This window comes from Chenopodium album, chromosome 8, assembly GCF_948465745.1.
Source record: "Chenopodium album chromosome 8, dcCheAlbu1.1, whole genome shotgun sequence".
NCBI lineage: Eukaryota > Viridiplantae > Streptophyta > Magnoliopsida > Caryophyllales > Amaranthaceae > Chenopodium > Chenopodium album.
Window position 1 is genome coordinate 67,780,730 of NC_137841.1, and position 15,347 is coordinate 67,796,076.

At 32.8% G+C, this 15,347-nt stretch overlaps 2 protein-coding genes and 1 long non-coding RNA gene across 4 annotated transcripts; 2 read left to right on the plus strand and 1 right to left on the minus strand.

Moving 5' to 3' along the window:
- The first annotated feature begins 910 nt into the window (after positions 1-910).
- LOC145556374 (putative F-box/FBD/LRR-repeat protein At5g22670) lies at positions 911-5,934 on the plus strand. Its single transcript, XM_081618025.1, has 8 exons — positions 911-2,306; positions 2,401-2,559; positions 2,644-2,965; positions 3,201-3,463; positions 3,696-3,846; positions 4,646-4,779; positions 5,325-5,439; positions 5,557-5,934. The coding sequence occupies exons 1-8, from the start codon at positions 1,347-1,349 to the stop codon at positions 5,922-5,924; spliced, it is 2,472 nt and encodes an 823-aa protein (XP_081474151.1). The 5' UTR covers positions 911-1,346; the 3' UTR covers positions 5,925-5,934.
- Positions 5,935-6,294: 360 nt separating this feature from the next.
- Positions 6,295-10,485, minus strand: LOC145555389 (vacuolar-processing enzyme gamma-isozyme-like). The gene is made up of 9 exons (XM_081617134.1): positions 10,270-10,485; positions 9,152-9,316; positions 8,149-8,305; positions 7,670-7,758; positions 7,341-7,540; positions 7,138-7,186; positions 6,830-7,030; positions 6,536-6,742; positions 6,295-6,432 (listed from the first exon to the last, which is right to left on the minus strand). The coding sequence occupies exons 1-9, from the start codon at positions 10,483-10,485 to the stop codon at positions 6,295-6,297; spliced, it is 1,422 nt and encodes a 473-aa protein (XP_081473260.1).
- A 3,048-nt stretch (positions 10,486-13,533) lies between these two features.
- On the plus strand, positions 13,534-15,252 carry LOC145556375 (uncharacterized). Of its 2 annotated transcripts, none has more exons than XR_014091843.1 (3): positions 13,534-13,718; positions 14,738-14,903; positions 15,036-15,252. It is a non-coding gene; the product is annotated as an uncharacterized LOC145556375 (long non-coding RNA). The 2 variants fall into 2 exon arrangements; XR_014091842.1 differs by having other exon boundaries at positions 15,039-15,252.
- The last annotated feature ends 95 nt before the right edge of the window (positions 15,253-15,347 follow it).

Here is a 15,347-nt window from a genome sequence, read left to right on the forward strand (position 1 = left end):
AACCAACAAAAAATTGCACAAAGACAACATATCAAGGACGAGTTTCAAGCAATCAAGTCAACAAATTGAACAATCATTCAATGTTTATGGGTTTAGTATAAACTATTCAACACAAATTCTCAAACAATTAGGTGAATCAAGTTAATTTTTCATGCAATTATTCTGCTAAACCCTAACAATTTTACTACATTTATGCATTTCCAGTGCTTAATGGAAGAACATACCTTGGTTTGTGCTTCACAATGTAATTAGGGAACTTTGATTTGCGTCCAAACGTCCCTTTTCGTCCTCCTTTAGCCATGGAAAAGAAGAAGTTCGTAAGTTCAGAGTTTCTGAAAAAAACCCCAATTTTTTTTTGTTATTTCAAGTAACATTATGCTGAATTTAATCTTACCTAACCTTAATTAATTGCATGCACCAGGTGAGAGGGAGAGAGAAAGCCAAACTGACGTGATTGATTTGCAGAGCTTTAATGACAAACATAGAAGACAGAGAGAATAGAGTGGAGTTGGAGGGAAAATAAAAGGGAAAATAAGAAGGTGGAGTGCAAATAAAAAAATTGTGGGTGCAAGCAGTGAGAAAGGGGAGGTCAACGCCGAAATTGTGTAGTCAATGCCTGAAAAGTGAGGTTAGGTTTCTTTAGACAAATATTTTGATCGTTGTGGTTTTTTTTTTAACAAAAAATCGTTTAAAAGGTTTCTTTTTGCAAAATGAGGCTTGTAAAAAGTTTTTTCTAACAAATTTGCCTTTTAAAAAATCAAAGGGGGTATTATTATATTCAAACAATCAAATCACTTCAACAATAAAAAAATTTCCCAACCGAGAACCACCCTTATTAGCCGGCCTTGAGACTATTTACAAGGCTATGACTCTATGAGCCCATTTTGAAGCCCCCCACTTCCATAGTTGATGCATCAAATGCTGTCACTAAGAAAATAAATAAGAGTACGGAGTACTAATTATAGCAATACAGGCATAGCAACCCTTCTCCACATCCCCAATAGCAACAACTAACGCCTACCACAACGCCCACTGCTCATCGGAGCAACCACGGGTGGCTGGAGTTTGATGGCGTCTTCTCACCCACTGCTCTTCCTCCGTGTACGGCGACGGTAGTCGGAGCTAAGCGCACTCTCTCTCTCTCTCATCTTCACTCATCCTTGTTTAATTATATTCTAATTTATCAAATTCATATTGTATAATTATCAAATTCATATTCATGTGACAGGAATTTGTTTCCTAATCAAATTCATATTCCTGTATTATTATTATTATTTTGTATAATTATCAATTATAAATATTAATCTCGATCAGAGCTGCCTTGATTTTCATAGTGTTCATCAAATATGGACTTATTTGATAAATTGTCAGATGATTTGATTATTCACATATTATCGCTTCTTCCTACTAAATATGCTGTGTTAACCAGTGTTTTGTCCAGAAGATGGAAATTTTTATGGTGTTTTGCTACCAACTCTTTAGTGTTTGATGATCGGCATTCATTCCGTGATTATTATCACGATCCTGAAAAGTTTTCGCGTTATGACCCTGATCATCATCGTGTTTTGTATTTTCATGACTTCATTGGCAAAGTTGTCAAACTTAGCAAGGTGTCCCCAATTGAATCTTTTTTGCTTATGTTGTATACATGTCCAGAGAAGTCGAATTCGGTTTCATCATGGATACATGAGATTGTCAACAAACACAAACCTAAAAAGATTGAAATCTACTTTGGTTTTGATCTTTGTATGTGGAAAAAAGAGGTTAGGTTGCCTCTTGAGACTTTCAACAGTAAAACATTGCAAGTTCTTAAATTACATTTTTTTTGTTCCAAACCATTGGCTGACTCCAAGTTTAATAACGCGAATAGCATGTATCTACCCAACCTCAAAATCTTGCATTTCTGGATGGAGGTTTTGAAAAATGAATGGTGGTTCTTTATCTACCTTTTCCGAGCATCTCCAAAGCTTGAAATAGCATGTTTTGGAGGTAACTTAGAAAATAGTAAGGTCTTGTATAACATGTATGGGCCTTGTTTGAAAAGACTGCGAATGAAATTTAGATCCATAGATTCGTCAAACAAATTCTTCATCAATGCACCAATGTTGGAGGAGCTTGAGATTGTGGATGAATCGTTCCAGAAATATGTCGTTAAAAGTAAATGCATTGTCAATGCAAAACTTGACATTGGACTTCCCTTCCTCGGAAAACTGCAGCGACTACATGTTTATATTAGCCGGTTATGCAAGCTTTTGTGTAGAATCTCAAATGTTAAGTTCCTTAATTTGAAGGCTCATACCATGGATGTAAGTTTATCTGATAGTTATTATGTTATGTTTTTCAAGAGTATTTGCTTAAGGATTGATTATATCTATTATGATCGTTTGTCTTTCATTGCAGGCTCTTAGCATTAGTTGTGATCACAAGGATACCTTCACCCTGCCTCAATTTCTTTCTTTACGTCGTTTGCAATTATGCTTTCTCAACTACTCTTCATGGGATGTTCTCCCAAAACTGTTAGAATGTTCACCAAATCTTGAAGTTCTAGTATTAAGCAAGGTTCTTACTTGTTACTGTTTCATTTTTAAGCCTCTGCTTTCGAAACTTGTACTGTATCTTATCTCTGATTTTTTAATTATTCAGGACTTCAAAGGTAAGGATTCTGAATTCAGGAGTGATTTAACCTGGATTCAGCCAACCAATGTGCCTGCCTGTTTGCTATCATGCCTTCATCTAATTGAAGTGCGGGATTGTGAGTCTCATCAAGTTGAATTCGATCTCATTAGCTATTTGCTTAAGCATGGCGAGGTTCTGAGTACTTTCCTAGTTGAGCTCCTCCCAACTAATTCAAGGGAGGACCTAAGGTTCAGAGAAAAACTGATGGCGATTCCAAGGATTTCAACCACTTGCAAATTAAAAATCTCCTCATACCCTCATTTTTCTCAACATAATGGCTTTTCCCCAGGTTAAATTTCGTACTTTTCGTTCTGTTTGTCAAATTTCTTATAACATTTTTGTTCTAATGAAGAAGTTACTAATTTTTGCCATAATTACTGTACTCAATCAAAATTTATACTTTAAAGCAAATCAAGCAATGTTTGGTTTCATGTATGTTGTTACGAATACTTCAATGCGATTTTTTCCCTTAGACGAAACTTAGAGAGACGTTGGTTAATGCTTTAGCTGTTTGTGCTTCTTAGATTTTGGAGAATATAAATATCAAGAGCTGCAGCAAAGGATGAACCCTCAAAAGTTAAGCTTTGAAGATTTAAGACTTTGCACAAATTACTTCAGTGATGAAAATTTAATAGCAAGAACCAAGAAATTCAAAATCTACCATGGAAAAATTTATCAATCTGGTGCATATGATTCACCAGTTAAGGACGTTGTTGTGAAAAAATGGGTAATACCAGCAAAGAGTCCTTACAAAAAATACAAGGAGGAGACTCTTCGTAGTTTTAATGTATGTAGCTTTGGTGTAGCTTTTAATTTATTTTCTCCTTTTCTTAATATTTGCAACACTTACTTTTCACTTTTGCATTATTCATATACAATGTGTGACACCAATTTTTTGTAAAACAATACTACGAAAATAGAAAATGTTATCATATCAAATTGTTGCAAGTATTAAGGAATAGTTCTGAATCTGTTTCCCCTCATATTTGTGATCATCATTTGAATTTCTTGTCATACAGGAAGAACTAAAGTTACTACAGCATGCAAACTTCTATTGTCATCCTTACTTTATGAACATACTTGGTTATTGCGCAGAAGATAACAATGAAAGACTTGGTGTTGTGTATGATTGCAAAGCCCTTGATTACTTAGAGAACCTCATACCTAAAGGTAAGTGTAGGCATCAAGTAGAATTTATGTTGCTTTGTCTGAAATAGATGACATTGATTTCGTTCTTAGAGCGAGTTGGGTATCGATACTTCTTTTTTTATCCTTAAACAATACATTCTCTGTTTCATATTGATCTTCTCACTTAGAATCTTATTGTGAGACAAAGCTAGTCAAAGTAAGAAATTAATATGAGACGGAGGGAGTAGGAGTGTAGGACACATGCAATTATAAGTAGATTTGTAAGTAATTGACTTAAAATGCCACCACTGTTGGTCGTTTGTATCATTTTGCATATCTACAATATCAATCTAGTCTTTCTTTGGAATGTTTTGCTCTCAGTGTTCATAACTTTATAAGTGTAATAGATAAACTTTTTTGCGCCTGCTTTACAATTTTATGTACATTGAACATTTTAAGGGTAATTATTACCCAATTTGAGGTAACTTTCAAACTTTATTAAGGTAACTTTAAGCATGCTATGATTTTAATGTAAATAGAACATGGGATAAGATTAATAAGGGAAATATAGATGCATTTACATATATACTATGATTTACTTCTGTGAGAGAGCAACTTTATAATTGTTATTTGCGTTTGGGTAATGTTTAACCATTTTAGAGCAACCTTACAACCAATATATTTAAAAGTTTTAAGTGTGATAGTTTGAAATTTAACTAACTAATATTAAAAAGTCATTTGTCAATTTTAGATGGCCGAAATTATTAATGTCATTCAAATAAATACTCCCTGTGACATTATATTCTATACTTTGGCTGACACTTGCTCCTTGGATTGATAGATAGCTTCAAGTGGTTGCAAAGAATGAAGGTGGCGCTGGTTCTGGCATGCATTTTGGAACATATGCATAAGAAGCATGTAGATCTCCCTTCTGTTACTCCTAGATTTAGTCCTGCTTATGTTATTCTGGATCAGGTTTGCATTTTTTTTTTCTAAACCCATTCGTAATTTAGAATTGGTAATTTGTCTGTCCATGCTTGTTGAAATACATTTTCACCCTCTTTTAGGCAAGGTTGTTTGTTTGGTTGGACGTGCGCATGTGTGCAGTGTGTGTGTGTTTTTGTTTGAGAAAATCATAATGTTGTGCTTGTCTTTGATGATGGCTTATTGGCTTTGCATTGTTGTTAATAAGTTGAGTAGAAAAAGGGAGCTTGTGACTCAGGCACAAGAGAGGATGAAAAAGTAAGAGGGGGGTTTGTCAAAGCCTGATTGTTGACCTTGAAGTCACTTTAAGTTGCCTATGTTTAAGAGTGTCTTAAAAAGTGCTATCTCATAATACATGAATTTTAGGAGCTGCTATCTCATAATACATGATATTTGTTAAAAACAATGTCAAAGTCTTCATCTTAAAAGGATGTTTTATTTGTTATTTCCAGTGACTGGTATCTTTTCTTATGTGCGTTTGATAATATACTAATGTATCTCTATTTTGATTTTTATTTAAATTTGAAAAACTTCAGGATTATATGCCATTATTGTACAACTTTAATCGAAGAGGATATGAATTTAGAGAAGAGGACAATTATGACTATCGTATTGGAAAAGAATACCTAGAATCAAGGAATGACTATGACGGTATGCATGCTGATTAATTGTTTTACTCCCCCATATTTTCATATTGTGAACAATATGGAGGGAGTAATTTTCTTTTTCATGTTTAGCGTTATTGACTAACAATTTGTTAACTTACAGTTAAAAAATATGGACAAACTCTTTTGGGGCTAATATCGAAAAGAGCCCACCGATGCCCTATAGGTAAACGCCACACATCTGAATGTGTTACGATAGACCGATGGATAGCAGCGCAGAAAGATGATATAGATATTACTTCCTCCTTGTGTAAATCGGAGGTATCATTAGTGCATAAAGATTTGATCGATGATCCAACCTATGATGTTGCTGATGGTTTGAAATTAACACGCCTTGCAATGCGCTGTCTTGGTTTTCCTCAACACCGGCCAAGCATGCATGCAATCGTCAAATACCTGTGTAAGTTACAGGTTTTTAAAAATAATTGGGATGTAATAGACCATAACAAAGTTATAAGTTCTTACTTTTGATTTGAGTGTGTTATCTCAAGAAATTGAGCAAAAAATGCTTTTTTAGTGCAAATGAGTAGAGAAGATAGTTCATTTTGTGTAAAAGAGTAAATAGTTATATGATAACCAGTTGTACAATACAATTATACTACTGATCTTATGACAAAATTGAAGCTGGTGTAAAACTGCAAAAGTAAGCTATTGCTGGGTCATGGGTGTCAATCAAATTGATACGGAGCAATTGAGAACACGTTGTAATCAAGATTAATTTCTTCCAAAGTTATAGTATAACATATATTTTAATTTGCTAAGAAATTGATATTAGTTTCTTCTCTTATAAAGTTATACTATATAGCTTTCAAATCTTATTAATCAACTATCGAGAGCTACTTCACTTGGCACAAACTTGAGCCGATACTTGTGCCATCCGATCTATGTAAATCCCTGCGTTACAAAAGTTTGCAAATGCTCGAGCGTACTTCTTTCCATAGGATTGTAAGGATCCACAATGCTCTTCATAAGTACTTACCTACATATCATAATTAACCATTCAAATTAGAATCTAGCCATTATATTGATAAATCTTATTTACCGTGATTGTAATGAGAATAAAAAGGTTATAAAGTACGTACCATTGCTTTGAAGCAATCCCAATCATCAACAAGAGGTGTTCCTGCTGGCCTATTCTTTGTAAGATATGAAGGACCGCGCGATTCACCAAATAATTGGTTTGCAATTGCTTGCACAGTTTGATCCACATGTTTCCTGTGTGAAGTCACTTCATCTAAACGCTTTTGAGCCTCAATTTTTTGTTTAGAGCCTTCGGGAGCTCTTCGGACCTATTAAGAAATAGGTAATGTTGTGAGAATTACAATGTTATCCTAGAAAATTAATATTGTTTGATCCGATTAATTAGAGATTGATACCATTTCTTTGAAGTAAATAAGATCAGCTTCGCGTTGCTCAACCACGTACAATGGAGTAATTGGCTCGGATTGGTTGGTCATGGAGTAAGTTTGGTTTGGCTTCCTTGATTCCAAAGCAATGTAAAGAGAAAGATAATTTGAACTCAAGTGAACGTCACCATATTCTATTACATGAGACATTTCACTTGTCCTGTTCTTCACCTACATGATTACAAAATTGATTGTCTTGGATCTTGTTAATTTGCACCATATAAAAACTAAAATGCTCAATCCGGGAGGTAAAAGATCGAATGAAGCCTTAATCTTACCACGGCGAATTGTTGTCTCAAAGTCTCATTTCTTGGATCTTTTCTTTCACTGTTTAATATAGCAAAGAGAAACCAAAGTTTTAGTTTGCATAAAGATTGAACTATTGCACGTACGTATAATATACCACAAATCATGCATGAACAAGACAAACTCTAGTTAATTCTATCTTCATATGTATAATTAAACAAAAAAATTTATTTACCTATCTTCCATCCAAGAGATACTATACAAGTCACCCAAACATGTATTATTGTATTCCGATGGGATGCCAGGGTCTCCACCACAATAGGTTGCGTAACTACTCTCGTTGGGGTTTGACGCAGTTGTTGCAAATATGCTTAGGTTATTTGGCAAAACTCCATCAAAAATACTTCCAGATTCACAAGCTTCAATATAAATAACCTATAAAGGCAAAAATTAATTGAGTGCCTAATGTAACAATAACATACAATAATTAATGTGAATTATTGATATAACAATTAAATTTGGCAAGAAATAAATGTTAATTAGCATTAGCTAAATTGATCTTACCATGGATTTGTAGGTATTTGAAGCATGCTTCTTTTTCAAAACTTCTATGAAATCCTTGGCGTAAATTGCAGGCTCATTTTGAGGCATTCCTAGTGTTTCACATAAAGGGGAAAAAAATCACTTCATAAATTTGCATTCTATACAACATGTGATTTACATTATGCAAAAATATAATATGCTTATAATATATTAATAACCATATATTAAATAAATAATTAAAATAGTGGAGTTTATATTTATTATGCCCTATTTAGATACACTTATCTAGACTTTTTTTTTTTTTTTTTTTTTTTTTAAGATAATAAATATTTTTTGACAATTCAGACAAATAAAGTTTTTTTTTTTAACACAATTTCATATACATATGTAATACGAGTATATAATTTCTGACAAGATTTGGGTCCATTTAATTTTTGAGGAATTAATAATCCACTTAAAACCAAGATACCAAAAAAAAAAAAATGAATTTAGTAATTTACCAAGCATCCCTGCAGAACCATGGTCAGAGTAGTAAATGAAAATGTGATCATTTGGACCGCTGTCCAAAACCTTTCCACTACCTCCTTTGATGGCTTTTTTATCACCAAGTATAGCCGCGAATAGATTTTTAGTAGTCAAATTTTTTCCTGTATAATCCTGTGTAAACCAATACTGTTTTTTGAGCGTGCCAATTGGAATTTTTCACATGCAACCGTTGTAATAATTAATATATGAAGACCCTATTGAAACGGTTGGTTAACGCTTAAGAGTAGAGAAGAGAGGTACAAAAATCCCCTACTCCCAAACATTTTGAAGTTGGCAGGATCCGAACTTATGACCTCAAAGTCACATAGTGAGTTTCCCATCAATTAAGTTCACCAAGCTTTGCTTGGTGCCACTAGCTATATGGTACACACATAACACATATAGAGTATATAAGTATATTACAATATTTGTTGAGAATGATCTTAAACCGTATTAGCTTTTCATATCTAAACAATACATTCCTATGTTTCCCAAATAATGTCGCAAATCTATCTTTAATACCAAACTTTATAACATTCAGCAATTTTGACCACAGATTTTCAGTGATATTTGGAACTAAACATAATCCAAAAAATCTTGCTGAATTTAAATCAATATAACATCTTTAAACAATTATTTGTGTGTGATCGAATATAATCAATATATATACCTTGGAAAACATAAAAAACAAACTACACTTGTGGTAATTAAAATTGAGCATAATATATATATTTTAATTCAACTTTTATTAGGACCGTACCACACCACGATACTAGGGTGAATTATAAAATACCATCTTTTTAGATAAAATAGTGCACGTCTTGAAATAAAATTATTTAATTTGGTTACATAGAAAACTCTCCATTCGCCCCTTATTACTGGTCATATACAAGGGGAATTATAAAAATAATGAGGAATGTCATTTTAGTCACAAACTCAATACTAGTAAGTTTTGCTTTAAATAAAAGAGAATCAAACCTTAGGAACATTTGTATAAACATTTCTGCCAACTGGTCTGTTTATAATAACACCTTGGTGAGGATTATCTACGTTAAATGCAATATCATCATACATGAAGACGATAATATTTTCATCTTTGAGACCGCCCTTCTTCATAAGTTGGTATGCGTGACAAACATCTGCCTGCAAATTATGTATATCACAATTTATTAATAAAAAGTGTACTTGTATATATGTTATAAAAAAAATTATGGAAAAACCGGTTTTATAATTCTCAACTTTGGCCGGTTTATTTTTGTTATTACAACTTTGAGAAATTTTCTAGTAATTCAAACTTTTAAGGGTCTTCGCTTTTTTTATTATTATTTTTTTCCCAATAGGTTAACGGCATATTATAACCAATTCCTCTACCACATGAAGTCAGCACCCTATTGATAAATTTCTTATTTATTGTTCCCCTACCAAAGCCGCCAACTACCTCCCTTTCCAACGCCAACCACCCCCTCCTCTCCTTACCACCTTTGACAACCTTCTCTTCCATCACCAACCACCTCCACCTCCTTCCCAGCTCCTCCCCTCCGGCCCCCACCACTGAAAACACATTCCCTTCTCTACCAGGCCACTAAAATTACCCTTCCCTCGATCTCCTCTCTCACCATTGAAATTAAATCCGATCCTATTTATGGTCGATCAAAGGGGTTGTATAATTAGTGGTCAAAAAGGAGAAAAAACAAAGTAAAAATAAATAAAAATATTCGTTCATCAAGCTAAGTAACCGGTCATATGGGATCAAAGAAAGCAAATACTCCAAAGGTCAAACTATATAAAAACATCACAAAGTTGGGATTAATAAGAGCGAATTAGTCATAGTTGAAATTTACAAAACCAAATTTCCATTAATTATTGATAAGAAAAAAAATAAATCTTACAAAAGGAGAAGAAATTTAATTATAACATCATGTAACAATATAAATCTCCTAATGCATGATAACATATGAAAAGAAAATTAATTAACAAATTATAGTTAAAAAAAAAAAATCATTCATGGTCGGTGGTTTTACAGTACGTGTTAGATGATATGAGATTATAAATTAAGCTATAAACCTGTGCTCACTCAGTAATAAAAATAAATGTACCTGATGCCTATAATTTTCATAACCACTAGAGCCAGCTATTAAAATTGCCCATTTTTCCCCACCATTATAAAAAACGTCGGAATAATTTGATGAATCTAGAGACAAGTCATCAAACACTTTACTTATAAGACGACATTCAACACTTAGAGAGAAAAACAATGCAAGAATTATGATTTTCAATTGGATTATTATCAAATGACAAGAATTTTTCCTCATTGGAATTTTATGAATTTCTGAAAATTTAAACAAATATTTTGTTGTATAATACATATAATGAAGAGCAAAGAAGTTATTTTATAGGCAAAAAAGTTATTTACTTAAAAATTAACAATTAAAATTTTAAACAATTAAATTTATGATATTTTATGAATTATGTGGTCCTTGTAAGTATATAACTTGTTGCATTGTAACTCTAAACCAAATATATCAAGACTTCAACAGCAACAAACGTTATGCATGCACATTTCACAACATGAAATTCTGGGAAAGTATTAACATATGTGCAACAAAAGTGATTTGCGTGCAAGTTGCAACCAAGTTTATGTTACATTTAGCAAACATAAAACTGATTGTATGCAACTATGCAAAGACTTGATTTCTTTTCACACGCATGAGTTGATTCTTTTTCTTTAATTTGCTTGTGAATTCTTTCCACAATTAATAATCTGATTTCTTTCCTTGTTTGATGATTTGATTGTAATTTAGGCAAGGTGATCTTTTTAATTTAGATTAGAAATGTTAAAATGGTCGGTGGAATTATATTCATTTTGAGTCGAATAGTTTTGGGTTTTGGTCAGTTTCAACTACGGGTTAAGAATACTTATGTTTAGGACCCATGCCACACATGGTTACTACTAAAACTTAATTATTTGTTATTTTAACCATAAATAATAGGAAAAATTGTGGAAAATAATACGGAGTACAACCTTTGACCGTTTTTTAAAAAAAAAAAAAAAATAAAGTAATACAACCTTTGGATTATTCTAGAATAATATAACTTTTAACGGGTGTTAATTTTAAACAAGACAAAAAACTTGTAACCTTTAAAACCGGTTCCCCAGGACATGTGTCGTAATGTAATTGGTCTAATTAAATATTATTTAAAAAAAAAAAAAAACTGTTGGACTTAATGATTTTAATGATGACACAACCTCCCTTACTTACAAACTAATAAGTACTTGATTGTTTAAGTGTGTGGTCATTTGCAAAGACCAGGAGAACTAAGAGTCTTGTGAAAATACCATGAGGAACAAGAAGTCCGGAAGCAAAGCTGCGCTATCCAAAAAGAAGAGTTCCTTAGGAGGAACTGGTGCTTCAGAATTGAAGACTTGAGAAGAGAAAGTTCCCCTCGGGGAACAAAAGCTTCACCAGAGAAGAGAAGTTCCCCTTGAGGAACAAAAGCCTCGGAGTAGAAGCATCATCAAAGAACATGAAAGATTAGTATATTATCAAACGCACATAAGAAAAGATATAAAACCTCAATAATAACAACCCGTGCATTGAACGGGCCAAATCATCAAAAGGCTAGTTGAATTATAAGAAAGTAGAAAACCAAGATATAAAAACCAAGTAACAACCCGTGCATTGAACGGGCCAAAAGGCTAGTTGAATTATAAGAAAGTAAACCAAATTACAACTAATAATTGAAAGATTACGTAGTTTAGATTGCCAAATCATCAAAACCTCAATCAAATCAATTTCAATTTCAAAATCATTAAAATGCATTAAGAAAATATGACGTAATTAATTAGAAATTAATATCAATTGTAATAAAAAAAATCTGGCATACATTGCCGGTCTTGGATCGTTAGGTATGTATAAGAATGTCATCCATGGTGCTCAGTAATTTAATGGCGATTAACGAATTCATACAAGCTGAGTGGTCAACTTATTGAGTTACAAAGTGATGAATGAACTCAATCAATTCAGAAAGAGAAAAATAGAGGAGAGAGAAAAATAGAGGAGTAAGAAAGTGGAGGAAAGTTTAAGAAGAAGAGAAGACGGAGTCAGAAAATTGGACAGATTTAATTAAGGAAAGACGAGGAAGACATGCGAAATACAAAAGTAAAAGAAGAACATTGAAGTTTTGTGAAATTACCCAATTAAACGCACCGTTTAATTACTAGTTCACACAAAACTACATGCACAAGGCCACAAGGGTGTATGTTATAATTTGCATTGGAACACATTATTTGAGTTTTAAGAAATTTACTACTCTCTCCGTCCCCGAAAGAACGACTAAAAATATAATACGTTCATATTTTTAACTTAAATTGTTCAAAATACTAAAATATAATCAAATACAGAACTGTTTATAACAAAATACTTAATTATTACTAAAAAAAATCAAAAGAATATGAAAGTTACATATTCCGAAACTCAAACCTAGCCATGGTGATTTAGATAATGAAATCTCATCGGAAAATAATCATCTCCGTCGTCTTAACCACCTTCTCCTCGACGACGGCGCCATTTTAGCTTCACTACTTCATTGTAAAAACTCCATCCATTAACAAAGCTTAAAATCGAAGGTTGAAGAAAATATTGAATTTAATCTATAATAACGAAGGAATTCACTCTATGATGATCAACTATGGTAATGAAGGAATTTAATTAAAAGGATGATGAATGAATTCTAGAGAGAGAAAAATAAAATAGAGAGAAAAATAGAGGAGAGAGAAAATAAAAGAGAAAGAAATAAGAAATTAGGAAAGTATAGGAGGAAAGAGAAGAGACAATGGCCATGTTTGGTAAATGACTTTTTGGTTAGCTTTTGGCTTTTGGCTTTTTTATAAGGTCAAACAGCCAAAAAATGTGTTTGGTAATTGGCTTTTTAGCCAGTGAAAAAGCTAGCTTTTAAGCCAAAATGAAAAAGCTGCTTTGAGTAGCTTTTTTGTTGGCTTTTGGCTTGTTGGCCCACAAATTATCTAATAAACAGCCAACTACCAACAATTAATTTACCAAACACTTTTATAAACAGTCAGCTTTAACAGCCAATTTCAAAAGCCATTATAAACAGTCAAACATACCAGCTGGTCAAACAAGCCAAGTGAACCAGCCAACAGCCAACCGCCAAACAAGGCCAATATATTTTTATTGGTGGTTCACATAGAACTAGATGCACCATGGTGCATATTATAATTTGCCGCACCTTATCTCGACTAAAAAATCTTGGGTGGACCGGTCCATAATATATTTATTTTGGACCTTATAATCTCACGTGCTCTTGTCTGAACAAAGTAGCCCAAGCAAACTTCCAGCCCAATTCTAACAAAACTCCGTATTCTTTCATTAATGTTTAAAAGCCCCAACTACAGTCTCTCTCCTCTGCGATGAACTCATCGACGAAATCACGAAACAAAATTTATTAATCAAAGAATGAAATTTTGCTGCAATTGGTCGCAACAAATCAATTTATGAATTAGAATCAAGCACAAATAACAATGAAGGTATCAGTCTCTATTTTGTTTCAATTCTGCCAAAATTTCGATTTTTTGTTTTCATGAACAATGGGTGTTTATGTGGAGAATAGATCTGAAGCATGCAATTAAGTTTCAAAATTAGGGGAAATCAACATAAAATCATAGATAACTATTCAGATCTAATACTAGTGCACATAAAAATTTCTAATCAATTAAATTATTGAATTTATGAAGCTTATTTGCTTTGATTCATAAGTAAAGAGTCTAGTTGGGGTAAAGTACAGATTACATAGATGGTGAATTGATTTTGGTTACATTGATTTTAATCTTGATTAAAAGGATTTGAGTAGTTACAAATAACATAATATACTTATTAAAGGCGACTATAAGTTAATAAAGGTCACTATGGCTATTTTGACATTAGTTGTGTAATAGGATTTGAGTATTAGATAACCTAGAATCAATTTCTAGAGGTAGAGTTACGTATCTACTAATTTCTTTGATTATACTGCCAATGCCAAATCTTTATTTCTTTAAGGTGAAAAATATAAGTTTCTTGCAATATAATTTGATTTAATTAAGTCTAAGAATACACCTATCTAAGCTGTGAATTTGAATTGAAATTGTCAAATGGGGCATGAAGGTAGTGAAATGTGCTAACCATTGTCAGACCCTGTGTTTTTAATGGGATCTATTTTTCTTCTTTTTGCACCCAATTTAAGGGTCAATAATCGATCTTACTGGATATCGGCATATTTATGATTTTTGTTGGGGTTTATTATATCATGAAGCAAAAAACAGAGGTGTATGGAAACTTGTTTTCTTAGAGGCATATGTGGTTCCTTCCCTTCTTTCTTCTAGGAAACCAAGATTAAATTTTCATTTTTAGTAAGAGGGTTAAACCTTGCTTGAATATCTATAACCCTTAATAAAAGTGGGAAGTTAGTAACAGTATTTTTTAGGGTTATTACACTTACACCCCCGAAATCAATGGATTGCCGAAATTACCCATTTATTCTAATTGGTTGATGCTTCATGCTTGACAGCTTGAGTGATTTATCACCGACTTCCCTTAGCTCTCTTTCTTCTAATCTCAGAAAGAAGCTCAGACTTTTTATGGAAACAAGGAGAGAGAAAGCTAGAGAGAGAAAATATGTTTCCTTCAACAACAATGGCGATTAGCTCAAAATTACCATTGGAGCAGTTTCTGAGGTTAGTTTTTTTCTTTGAATTAGTTGATCAATTACCACTCCTCTCTTGTGAATTCGATTCCTCCAGTTTCGGCCCGCCATCTCCGAGGTTCCCGTTCAGTCTGAGATTGTGTTTTAATTTCCTCCATTAAAGCAGTAATAATTTACAAGGGCGGCGACTTAACTATCAGAAGAATGGGGAGATATTCAGCTTTGACGTTTTCGTGATATGCCTACCACCACCGATTTCCCCTCTGTCACAGCTTTTTGGTAACAAAAAAAAATTGATTATTGTTGTTGTTCATTTGATGGTTAATTACCCAACATTTGATTTATTTTTGTTGATTGTGAAATGGGGTAATGTGAATTTTTGTGGGTTTTTGAAAATTTGAGGTTTTTGTGGTTTAATTAATTTTGTAATTGAATTTTTCTAGATATCATCTCTTTAATTTAATTTTGTAATTGA